The 14,055-nt window shown below is 27.1% G+C and overlaps 1 protein-coding gene across 3 annotated transcripts in view; it reads left to right on the forward strand.

The window, feature by feature from the left end:
* Positions 1-14,055, forward strand: part of LOC141528959 (protein bric-a-brac 1) — a 314,927-nt gene that overhangs the window by 292,875 nt on the left and 7,997 nt on the right. For 2 of the 3 annotated variants that reach the window (XM_074245266.1, XM_074245265.1), the window contains 4 exons: positions 1,882-1,939; positions 8,039-8,219; positions 10,774-10,859; positions 12,985-13,212. In XM_074245266.1, the coding sequence (XP_074101367.1) occupies positions 1,882-1,939; positions 8,039-8,219; positions 10,774-10,859; positions 12,985-13,212 (553 nt within the window). The remainder of the gene's footprint in view (positions 1-1,881; positions 1,940-8,038; positions 8,220-10,773; positions 10,860-12,984; positions 13,213-14,055) is intronic. The other variant, XM_074245268.1, reaches the window with a different exon arrangement.

Here is a 14,055-nt window from a genome sequence, read left to right on the forward strand (position 1 = left end):
GGGGAGACAATTCATCGATCATGCGCCCTCTGTCGGATGATTTCAACACCAAATTTTCACAAAAAATTACGTATGGGCATTTATGACCATATCACGCCTGAAATGGGTATATCAAGTTAATATCAGGACATATTAAGTCATATATGACCAATTTTCAGGTCAGACCTGATATGGACATGTCAAAACATAAAAAAGATATATAAGGGAAGGTAGCCTAAAGCGGGTACGTCGCCCAAAGCGGGTAGGTGCTGTTTTATTGTGACATTGAGTGCGAATGTCAAATTATGCATTTGTAGTGATTATGGGAACACTCCTGAGTATTTGAAAGTTCTGATTGGATGTTCGAGTTTTGATAGAAAGTAACAAAATATAAAATAAAGAAATTGCTAAATTTGTTAAAATTACCAATGGAATTTGTCATCAGATTATTAAAACACTATTACACTTATGATAATATTGATGAAATCATATTATTTTAGTACCATTTAACTCTAAAGGACGATACAAGTTCGGACGGTTCCCTTTGTATTTTTGATTTTACAATTGTTTAGCAAAGAAACGTGTACTGGGGCAAAGTGGGTACCTACTTGCGCTGCTCTGATCTAATTCTATATTTATTTTGTCATACAATATTATCAACTAATACATAAGTTGATAATAAGAAAAAAGCGGAAATACATTTTTTATTGAAAACTTATTATAAATTTCAATAGAAAAATGCATATTTTGCTTAAAATTAATGAAATAAAAATAATATCATTATTTGAATGATTGCAATGCCTAAAAATATTTTTTTATGTTAGCTAAATACACAATTTGATTATTAAAATTAGTTTTTCCATTAGATTCACCTATTTGTAGTGCTTATCCGCTTTGGGCTTAGGGGTAGAGCGAAGCAAGTTTTTAAACAGTTTTTATTTTTTATTAATAAAAAATTCTTAGGCCTAAACTAAGACAATATTTCTATCTAATATTGAAGTTCGATCACTACTATATCGGGTAGAATAATATTCGTTAGTAAGTCGAAGAAAAACTGAAACTTCTAGGCCATCTTCGTTAGCTTTTACCCGCTTTAGGCCACCCTCCCCTAAGTGTTCATCAGATTATCTATAGACTTGTCAGGTCACATCAGAAAATTTTTTGATGGGCTGAGGAAAAAATCAGATGATACCATAAACTTTCTGAAGAGTTATCGTTTTAAATAGTGCAATAAAAAATAGCTTTTTTTCCATATTTTTCTTTGCTGTTGATAATTGCGCGAAAGGAAAATATGAACTTTAATTGCTCTTTTGAGAATATGGTTTGTTTTTACTCCAAGGGAAAGAGTTTCGGTAAGGCTAAAATGAGAAAATAAATAAGTGGAGATGATTAGTGAATGTAGATCCATAAAACCCTTGAAAATTCATTTCGAAAAGTCTGCGTTGAGGATGTGGTTGGCAAGTGGAGAGAATATATATCAGACGGTTGTAATACGTTCAGAAAGTGCAGGGAAATAAACTTCTAAAATGAGGCAACTTTGCGTGTGTCTTTATAAGGATTTTAGTTCCGTCGAGTCGAAAGCGATGCACTTTTTATAAATTTTTCAGCCCACGAAAAAAACATTTTCCACAAAATATAGCCTCACATATTACTAAAGTTGTTTCGGTAAGCACTTTCACGCGAAACTCATTATTTCTAGAGTTATAATTATTACGGAGAGTTAGTTTGTCTTCGAGGTGAAAAAATATTACTTGACTCTACAAGCAATTATTACTATTTGATATACAGTGTATATTATTATAATTATAGTGTATATTATACACTAGCTATTATAATAATTAAACAATATTATAACTATAAACAAACTTTAAAATAAATATTTTTTTGTTTTGTTTGTTTCAGGCCAAATTGTTGGAATCATCCCACGCTTGGCTCGGCGCCTCCACCTCTAATATATCAGGTGAGTTTTCATTATTTTTTCACCCCTTTAAAGATCATCTAATTTTAATTACAATTATTTTAGTCATCATTATAGCCAATTATTTCTGACTTTTGATATTTTTCCGTAAAGTACTTGTAGTTGCATTTATTTATCAATTTAATCTCAAGTAGAGAGGCAGCAAATTTACTCGATTGACGATCACAATTTTTCTGACTTCAAAATAATCACTAGAATTTTTTGTCTTTGTTTTTGTTTTTTATTTTTATAAATATTATCATTTACTATAAAATAGTGCTTAGAATTAATTAATTATATGATAAAAATTTATAAATTTAAATAAAATAATAAAAATTCAATAAATTAATGATAAAAAGAAGAGTGAGATCAAAAAACATTGATTATGCATTTTATTTAACTAAATAATAAATGAGGACTCATCGAATTTTTTAATAATCTAATTAGGGATTATAAAAAAACTATTTTTTTTTAAATAATAATAAGAATAATAATCAAGTAATTTATTGTTAATATCAGATAAATTTTAATTAGACACCAAGTATAGTCGATAAAATAATAAATTTTTTCGACACTCAAGATATACTAAAGTGTATTATGTCAATCTTTGTCCGTCAGTACACGCAGATAGACTGTCTATTTTATTACAGCAGAAAATCAATATCACGGATGTAAATGACTGCATAAATGTCAGTGAATGTGTTTATGCATACGTTAAACGTCTCAGCAAACTATCCCGACTTAAAAAATTTAATTATATGTACTTCCACCGTAAATTTATTATTCATTTTTATTTTTTATGTTAAAACAAAATTTTTTATTTTAAAATATATCGAGTCAACTGTTTCGAATAAATGTGTATGAATAAAAGATAAAAAATGAAATGAAAGCGATCTGTGTATTTACCTACTGTATATTGTATTCTATTTATTTCGGAACATATGAAAGTTTGACAGTGTGATGGTGAGCGTGTGAAAATGCAGTTCGCAAACCCACGGATTTCCCGGTATGCCAACAGGTGGCAACTCATGGATTTTCCATCCTTCATTTATAAAACTTCACAAGCTCTTGAATTTTACACCACTTTCAATTCGTCTCATTTTACACTACTTATACTTGCTCAGACTTTTTTACATATTTATTCAACTAAATAATTCGGCCAAATTTTATTTGTTTCAAGTGTAATGATACTAAAAAAAATTAGGAAAACGGTTGACCCTAAACTTTCCGTTAGATTCATACTTAAATTAAGCACTCAAAATTGCACTTATTACGTTATTGAGCTCTTCGAGCTCAAAAATATAATTTTCGTGTAATTTTTAAATTATTCGAATTATCAATCAATAATTGTTAAAATTAGTGCGCATTGAAGTTTGACGATGAATATCTTTGAAGCGGTTAATTTAATCGACTAATCATTAGAGACCATTTTTGCAGAGCAGTAAATTTCCTATTAAATTGTAAGATGCGCATATCATAATAATTTTTCGTGAACGAGTTATAAAATTCATAAGAAAAAAAAAATCTGTCTGAAAATAATCAAACTTCAACCTTCAATAACTTTTGAACGGTGAGGTTTACCAAAAAATTGCAAAAGACTTTTTTTGTAGGAAATTTAATTTCCTACAAATTTATGAGACGAGATATTTTTTTCAAATAGTAAACACCGAGATATGAATTTTTCTTTTTAATAATAAAAAAATAAAAAACTGAGAGGCGGAAAACTTTCCTATTAAAAGTAATCTATTTTTCGGAGTGTATAGTAAAAAAAAATAGTCGATTTTTTTGGCCCACCCTACTATATATGACCATATAAGAAAATATAAGTAAGAAATTCATAAACCAAGGAAATCATTTTGAAGAACTTTATTGTCTTGAATCAATATGAAAAATTCTTGAATCAAAGAAAAGTTTCTCAGTTCAAGAATTTTTCCACTTGGCTTAAGGCGATGAAAGCTCAAAGGTAATGTTGAAAGTCTTCGATAGAAGCTGCATGATCACTGAATTGTCTTCTTACGAGAAAGTTAAGTTTGATAAGGTCTGAAAGGAAAAAAATTGTTTTAACTTTTCTACGGAACGTATCTAACATTGATTTCTAATTCAATAATGTATTAACCATATTTTTGTGAATTTGTTATTTTAAAAAATCATTTTGAAAAGCTTCTTGGTCTCAATTTAAGTAGAAAAGTCCTCAAACTAATAAATTTTTCTTGGTTTAAGCAAACTTTACTTGATTAAAAAAAAATGAAATTCTTCAAAATTATTTTCTTGGTTCAAGAATTTTTCTATACATAATAGTCTGATACTGCTACATAAAACCAGGTCAGGCAATATCAGAAAATTTTTTCACGGATGTCTCTTAGCTAGGCCTTACAACCCGCAAATATTTCATAAACAATGAATAATAAATAAAAAATAGTACCATTAATATGAGTATAATACATAAAAAAACGTATGATCTCACTCTTCCTTAACTTATTCAGTCAAACTAAAAGATTAATTGAATAATTTCATGAAATATTTTATTTAAATTTTATATGGACGAACCGTTTTCTTTTTTTTTCACCCACGTTAGACAAAGTCCCCACTGCTCCCTGTATTCTAGCCGACTATTCGAGCCTGCTGAAGCTGAAGGCGCCGACGTGGACGCGACAAGACCTTCAAGACGCAATAGAAGCCGTGGTCACCCAGAAGATGAGATTCACCCAAGCTTCCACAAAATACGGAATCCCCAAAGGCACTCTCTACGACAACATACTCGGCAAGTCGAAGAGAATGATGGTGCTCGAAGAAGCTGGACTTGATGCCAATGAAGAGAATGCGGTCCTTGAATTCTGTTGTGACATCACCGTTAGTCCTTATAATAGACGAACCAAAAAATCGCTGAACGCTATTTTAAATTTCGTTGAAAAATTACGCAGGCGTCGTGATCCAGGTTTTATTTTTACCGGATTGTCGGGGTTTAGGTGGTGGTGGGCGTTCTGTAAAAAACATTCCATTGTTTCGCTTTATTTTAATGATGAAAATGATAATGAGTGACGAATATATTCATATTATTTTTTAATATTTTTAGTTTTCAATTTTAAGACTCATTTCTATTAATTAATTGAAATAACGCGCTTTCAATTGTCTTCCAATTAATTCAAATGATTTAAAGAATAATATTTATTGTCAATAAAGTTAATTCGAGAAAGTCTGTCAGATTAGTTGATCTAATAAATATTTTATTAACTTCCAATAAATTTAATTTCATCATACAGTTAATTAATGCAATTAACTTTAGAAATGGTGCTTTTATTCAATTTATTTTTTTTTTTTTTTTTTTTGGAAGCCCCTTGTGAAATAACAACACGAGAGATAATCAAACAGCGGGCGTTCAATGAAAAAATTATTTTTTGTGTTAAAAAAAATAAAAAATGTTTCGTTGATATTTGAAAAAGTAATTGTTATAAATACGAAGTAATTAATATTAAATCTAAAGTGTATAGTAAATTTTATTATTAACATTTTTTACTTAAATAAATAAAAATTTACTTTGGTCCGAAAGTATTTAGATAATTTAGATAAGTTCTGTTATGAATTTTTGAATTCATAAAAATCGTATTATATGAAAGATTGTTTACTGATTTGCAAAATTAGAAGTTTTGCAAATTTTTTATTTATGAAGTGTCACAATTTTTGTAAAAAAGCTCAAGAACCCAATTTTATTCCTTAGATGTTGTGAAAAATTATATAAATTGTTTCGTTTGTCAAAAATTTATGTATTATATAAGATTTAAGGATGTAAAAATAAAATTATATTTTAAATATTTGGTCACTGTTACAGATCGCAACTCGACATATTTTTGGACCAATAAATCAAATAGTTATAAATTTTTTAATTAAAAAAAAAATTCTACCTCTCATTTAAACTTAATTAAGGGTGTATTCTAGTTTAAAAATTTTAAAAAATTGTTAGAAAAACAAAGCAAAAATTTTTTTGACTTGTCCGGGGGTGACCTCATCGGGACGTCTATACTACTTGAGATCTGTTTTGTTTCGGATGACTAACAGAGTTTAAACTTCACATGTTGGGACATCCCTTTTTTTGATCCTTCACTTTGTCAGCTTATAACTTTCTAAGTCTTGAATTTTTGCAGAGCTACACTGATAGAAAAACAATCTTGATTCAAGAAACTTTTTTTCTTCAAAATTTGAACTCTTGAAACTAGATATAGATATATTTCTTTCAAGAATTTTTGTCTCTTGGTTCAAGATAGGCAATAACATTGATTCAAGATGTTACCGACTTGTGTTAAGAATGGCTTTTTTTTGAGTCATTAATTTACTTATTTCCAAGAAATAATTTTTTTTCGGTATAACAATTAAAGACTATGTAGTTTTTGAAATATACTTTGATGAATTATTTTAAGTTTTTTAAACGATAATGTTATTTTGGTTGAAAAACTAAATGTATCGATTGAAGATAATATAGCTCTTAAGCCAAGAAAATCTAAATCAAGACAAGAAATTCTTAAAGCAAAAAAAAATCATTTGTCTTCCAAAATAAATTTTTAGATCAAGAAAATATCTCTCGAGTCAACATAAATTTTCTATCAGTGTACGACTAGAATACCCCTTTAAACTTTAAATATAATACTATCAAAAAATCCTCAAGTGATTCTTCTAATTTTTCTAAAAAAAATATAACACTAAGTGCCTTCTAACAAACAACGAAATTTTATATTAAAACTTAATATCTGAGAAAAGTATATTTTTTATTAATTATACTCATACATTTAAGAAGCTAAATATAATTTTGCTAAATTTTAATTGCTATTCAGAATAAGTTAAACTTTCGCATTTAAAAAGTGAAAGATCAATATCAATATTCCATTATTGAAACTTGATATTTAGGACGAAATTCTGATATTATTATAAAATATTTTTATATTTATGACCTTTGCTCAAAATACAACGTGTAAACGTTTCCAGAGAAATTAGTATTTTAAAGATGAGATACGATATGTTATAACTAGCACACCAAGCAATATAATCAATGAGTATTTATTATAACAAAATAAATATGCCACCATACATCTAAAATACATGACTTTAAAATAACTTCTAAATAAATACGTAATGGTGCTGTTATTTTAGTCTAAGTCAGACTTGTATTACATAAAACCTAAAAATAGCACTAAGCATCAGACATAAATGAATCAAATTAACAAAAAATAAATATTTATTGTTCATGAAGGATCAATTAACTAATAATATAAAATAGTAAACTTCATTTTTATTAGTTATTCCAACAATCATTTGGTCCAAAAATAGACTCTATGGCGTATATTTGTGATTTCCAATTAAATGCATTAATCATTAAATTGATGGAGGCTTAATTAGACTCAATAACTAAACTATTAAATAATCGTTGCGAATTGAGGCCATCCTCGAGAGACTAAGAACGGGTGCTTAAGTATTTTCAGAATACTTTTATTTGCTTATATCATTACCATTATAATTTAAATATTAATATTATTATTATTATTTTATTTAATAATTATTATTAATAGTAGAAATCATTCCAATAGAGTTACTTTTTGATAACTTTTACAGTTATTAATTATTGTGGTTGATAAAAAGACATTCCAATGATTAAGTGTTTGATTGTTTATCGAATATAGCAATAAATGAATGTATTAATTGATAAGAATTTGAAAACATCAACTATTGTTATACATATTACAAAGAAAAAAAATTTTTAAATAATTTTTTTTTTATTTTAACTGTACACGATTGTATCAAGTTAAAAATATACAATATGCCGTTCTCAATTAATTTATTTAATTACCACAATTCCTGCTATGCTGCCTACTGCCTACTACCTACTGCCTATTTACATTTTTTTTTGTTACAGATAATCGTGATAAATTTATTAAGGTATTATAATTTTTGATTGTTATTTAATGATGAAGGAAATGAAAGAGAATAATTGTTCAATTTAATTTCATTCGATTTTAATATTTAAATTAATATTTTTTGTAATAATATTTTAGTACCTTTGAATTATAAACTAATTGAAAAATATCTCTGCGTTTTTTTGCGGGGAAATTGTTACAGCAGATAGCTATCAGTATCAACTGCAGTCGCTCTGGCAGAAGTGTTGGAACACTAATTCTGGGCTGGTGCATAATCTGCGCTTTCGTGAACGTGGACCACTTAAGTCATGGAGACCGGAAACTATGGCTGAAGCGATCTTCAGTGTTTTGAAGGAAGGGCTATCGTTAAGTCAAGCTGCGAGGTTAGTTTTCTTAATTGATATTATTTATACTGTTTACTTTAAATCGATTTCATTAGAAACTTTACTGCTATATTTTATCTAATGAGCTTTTCTTTAAATTGAAACGTTTACAAAAAAATATTAGTATCATTTTGTTAGGATCAATTTGGTCTAGCGAAGTTATACGTAACAGTTTCGATATAATTACATCTAATAATATCTGATTATGCAAAATTAGGGAAGAATATATTTAGACTTGATCCTTCCAATCTACGAATATATATTACACGACTCATAATTCAAAGCAGTATCATGCTTGGTTAACGAGTCTTTCGTGAAATATTGAAATTCAAAATTTTAAATAAAGTTACCTTTAAATACAATTTTTAGACTTTCGAAGAGCTCAAAACCGTTTATAAAATACGTCACGCTAAAATCAGCTTTTCTTTACCCCCTCCCTCCTATTGTCACGCTGTGTCACACTTTCTGTGATCCCCCTAGAAATATTTCATCACAAAAACTAAGACTCCTCCCCTCCTGAGTATGTATGAATAAATTTCAAATGATAGTACACAAATTTTGAGAATCAAAAATATTTATTTAGTTATGATAATAAAATTTACATAAATCAATAAATATCTTTTATAACGAACTTTAAATTATAAATAATAAATAATATTTCTATTAATCAGAAGTTCAAAGATTTTTGTGAATGGGCTGAAATATCTATAATCGTTATTGCAGCATCTAGCGCTCATGTCGAAAAATAATGAACAGCGAACGTCACGCAGCCGTACACAGTAAAAAATTATGCGTCAAAAAATTTTGTGTTAAAAATTTTTCTGTTAAATATTTAACACTTTTATCTCTAAATTTAACATTTATTGCGTTAAATTAACACAAAAAAGTGTTAAATATTTAACATACAAATTTTTAACATAAAATTTTAAGACGCATTGATGCAAAATTTTTGACAGCGTAGATCCCCCGTCCTCTCTTGTCACATCTTATCATACTCAGCAAAGACCCCTCCCCCCTCCTGTATGCGAACGTATTTTATGAACGGCCCCTAATGTGAAATTTTTGGAACGTTTTTAATTTGAAAAAAATGGCGGGAAGTTTTAGGGATGGTCTGCAGAGTCAGCCGTTTTTCAGATTTTTTCTCAATGTGGTACATACAATAATAATTTTTAATAATAAAATACTGTCTGGATTATGGGGTGAATTTCTCAATTACATCTTCCAAATTATTTTATAAATGAGAAACATTTTTGATTTAATTTTTCAAATCTTAGTTTTGACTTGTCATTAAAAATGAAATAAAAAATGGCGTCATAAATATAAATTTTAACCAAGATTTTCTTAGACTTGTCTAACTTAATCTTAACGCCAAATTTATATAAAATTACAATCGATCGGATATTTATAAATCTGTAAGATTTCTATTAAAGTAGAGAAACAGACATTTGATTCAATTTGGATTTGTTTGATTGAAGTTTCTCTGGAACTAAAATCCAAACTTGTTAATTTGAATGAAACCATTTTCAATAATTCAATATGCATTTCATAAAAAACTATTTATAACTATTCTAGATAACTCCAATTCATCTCTTGTTAAAAATTCTGAGAGCTTTCATTAAGAAAATCAATAAAAATCATTCAATATAAATAACACCGAAAAATATAAATAACACTTCCAGATGAAAAAACAAAATGAAAAATTAATTAATTCCATTAAAAACATTTAACATTAAATATTCAATTACGAAATAATGTAATATCAAGTTTCATTTCAACGTACTTTAACTTTTAATAATATCAGAAATAGCGAAAGATATTTAAGTCAATACTGGTCAAATATACAATATTTAAAACTTGAAGTCACGAAATACTGATAATTCCTACCGGATATAAAACTATAATATTAGAATTGACAATTTAGTAAGCAAATACTGTTAAGGAAAGGTTTCAATACAGCTATGTTTATAATTTTTAAATCCTATACATTACAATGGAAATCTAAGCATACTTTGGATATTCGTAATTCTAGTCTAGGAAAGTTTAGATATCATAAAAGATAGATAAATTGAAATAGTAATTGTCGATTTTTTAAAAAATTTATTAATGAAAACTATTCGATAAATCCACTTGATCTGCTTTTTTATTTTCCGTCAGAAATATGAAAATTAATTTAGCCGATATTTAATAATTTTTCTAATAAATAAACTGCTGCATACAAAAAATGGACATTTAGAAATTTTAATAAATTAAAAATGCAATTTTTTAAAAATAATTTTTCGGAACAAATTTTTTTGTTAAATAAAATTAACAAATAGTCAAGTGACAGCTAATTTAAATATCATGTCAGAAATTCAATTTTTAACATTTTTCCTGAACATTTTAAGGCACATTTATTTCACTAAAATTTTTATAATAGTTTAAAGGAAGTATTCTGGATTTGTGAACATTTTCAAATAAAAAAAGTTGCAAGAAAGTATTTTTTTTCATATTATTACTTAAAAAAAAAAAAAAAAAATACAAATATTAACAAAAAAAATATTTCTTATATTTTCAGAAAATATGATATTCCATATCCAACATTCGTTCTTTACGCGAATCGAGTGCATAATATGCTTGGACCAAGTTCCGATGGTAGTGCTGGTAAGTATTTTTAGTTAATTAAATCTCAACTATTCAAATATCCTTAAAAACATTTCAAAATAATAAAAAAAAAAAAAAAAACAATATTCATAAATGCGAATGCTTAAAAAAAAAAAAACAAAGATAATAATTGCATTTCGCAAAATCTGGGTGGTAGGATCTGAGACTAACTTGGTACGCGTTTAGATTTAGTTGCGCTCGTAAAAGATGCAATTACACCATACTGAAGCTCATTTGCCGGATGCATTAGGGGCCTCTATTTCTCGTAGTTACACTATTTGACGGCCATTGTGTTTACGTATGCCTCTATAATTTGATATTTCATTGTTTTAGCGTACGGAGAGACGTTTAATAATAATTACATCAATATTGCTACTAATGTTCTACAGAACTTCATTTAAATCTGCAGTACTTCGTCAATGTATTTGTTTATCATTTTCGTAAAGTTCAATTCGACTCAATATTTATCATCTTTTTATATTGTAAGAAGAAAAGTTGCAGCTTATTTTTAATCAAATAATTATCATTTGTTTATTTTCTTTTCTGGAGTAAAAAAAATTAGAAAATCGGTAAATTGTTTTTATAATTTTTATTAAGCATTTAATTCTTTTTAACGATAAAAATAAGTTTTAAAACTTGTTGAAAAATTTGTCTTGACTTTCTGTTAATTCTAATTTGTAACTATAATGGCATTAAATTATTTTGAATTACCAACAAATAAACTCTTTGTAAAAGAATTTTTTTCATTGTAGATATTGATTTATTGATCTTATATTATTAGATATTTTTATTGCGGCATCTTTCACGCTTACATAAGGTCAAAGAAGTAGTTACTATTCTTTCCCATTAACATACATTTTTTTTTACTTGAGTATTGGTAGTAATAAACTACATCATATTTTGATGACTGAGATCATAAACTCAACCGATATTGCAAAAAAATTATTACATTTTAAATTTTAATTCACTTGATTTATTTATGATCCATTTTTCTTGCAACTATTATGTTATTGATATTTAAAAAATTAAAATTTGAGGTGTCGTAATATTTAATGTAGCAAATACCCGATAATTAGTAAGACTTTGTGATTGGTACTAAAGTATAAAAAAAAAATAACATCGATTTTTTTTTTTATTTAGATAGTTTAAGTGCTCCAATTGTTGCCCATGTTTAATAGAAAAGTATTAGACTCATAAGTTTATTTTATTAATAATAGGAAAAAACACAAAATAAAATATGACGAAAAGTGTTCCTAGCAAAAAAGTGTAAAGCTTAAAACTCGAACTATAGTTATTAGAATATTTATGCCTTCAGATGTTTTAATCAAAAATAATAAATTTTACAATTGAAAGCGTATTTTTTAATATATTAAATTTAAAAACTTTTTAAATTCTTTTTTTATTTGGGAACTAGTAATTCACTATTGAAACTGATGTTAAGTCAACATTACAATTTTCTGGAGATGTATTTTATTATTAATGAATAAATTTTTTTAACGATCATCGATGATAAAAATTATACTGTAAATTGGTAAATGTCAAAATTCATAAACGAGCTGGAAAATATTTCAGTCCGGAGAAATATCTGGGAAATGTACAATTACAAAAAAGTTAACTTGATTTAAGAAAAAAAATCTTAAACCAAAAAATTACTCTTGAGCTAAATTATTCTTGATACCGAACAGTAAATTTAACTATGGAGTTTTTACAATTTACAATTTAACTATAGAATTTTTAGAATCTTGCTGCTACCAGAAATTGTACTGTTATTCCACAGTACTTTTTTTCGTGATAAAATTAAACATTGATGCACTGAAAAAAAAGTTAACTTGAATCAAGAGAAAAATTCTTGAACCAAGAAAATAATTTTGAAGAGTTTCAGTGTCTTGAATCAAGATAAATATTTCTTGAATTAAGTAAAATTTACTTAAACCAAAAAAAATTTCTTAGTTTAAGAATTTTCTACTCAAATCAAGAAGATGAAATTCTTCAAAATTATTTACTTGATTCAAGTAAATTTTTTTTTTCTGTGTGTATAAATATTTTTTCTACTACGGGGCTACTTAATAGTCTTAAAAAATAGTATTTTATTTTTCTAATAATTTTTTTTTCTTTTAATTACTAGATCTCCGGCCGAAAGGAAGAGGCCGACCTCAAAGGATTCTTTTGGGTGTTTGGCCGGACGAGCATATTCGGGGTGTGATTAGAGCGGTGGTATTTCGCGACGGAAATATTGTGAAAGAGGAACCGACCCCGTTATATCCAAGTCTAGCGAATTATGCGTGCAATGGACCAGAGGGCGCGGTAAGCCCTAGTGCTGCTGCGGCTGCTGCGGTTGCCGCGGTCGCCCAAGGTAATTGCTAACGATATTTTATATCTCATCCTCATCACTTTTGGCACCGTAGGTGTTCGATAAACACCCGACTAACTATATAAACATTTTAAATCTAAAATAACAAGGTTTTATTGTCTGTTATCGACTATTTATCATTATTATTTTATTATGTACATGCTTTTTTAAAACTGGGCCAGGATAAAATGTCAAGTTAAATTACTCGGTGTTGAGATTATAAATTTATAAAAACAAAAAGGAGATAAAAATAAATTCTAGCAAAATTATTTGTAGTCTGTCATTAAAAAATCACAATATCATCGATTGCCCTTATTTTTCCTTCTTTATAAATAAAAATCTCTTTAATTATTTGCATATATCGTTTCCTTAATTTATAAAACACACTTTTAGTTGATCTTAATTGTTTTAGTTGAACTTTCCCGTTAATTTCTTTCTCTATAATTGCTTTATTAATTTTACAAACATTAATTAACCAAACATGAATCCATTTTTTATTATTATAAATTACCTCGAGTTTTTTTTATTTCATGAAATTATGAATGACTTTTTTTTAACTTTTCGCGTGACAAATTATCATCATTTTTAGAGAAAAACGCGTGTATCAAATAAAATTGGCTTAATTCAAAAACTTTTTTTACCGAGTTCTTATATTTTAGATCTTCGAGTTTAAAATTCAAATTTCTTAAAATTTGATTTTAAAATAATCATAAATTTATGAAAAAAATGTTTTTTTATTAAATGTTCACTACAGACAGAGATTGCATTTATTGAATTTTTCTAAAGCCGTAAGATGGACAGTGGAGTATGAGGTACATCTAAGCCTTCCTATATTTATAATCCATT

This window comes from Cotesia typhae, unplaced genomic scaffold (assembly GCF_013202065.1).
Source record: "Cotesia typhae breed Kobodo isofemale line unplaced genomic scaffold, CoteBio_Ctyphae contig_44, whole genome shotgun sequence".
Taxonomy (NCBI): domain Eukaryota; kingdom Metazoa; phylum Arthropoda; class Insecta; order Hymenoptera; family Braconidae; genus Cotesia; species Cotesia typhae.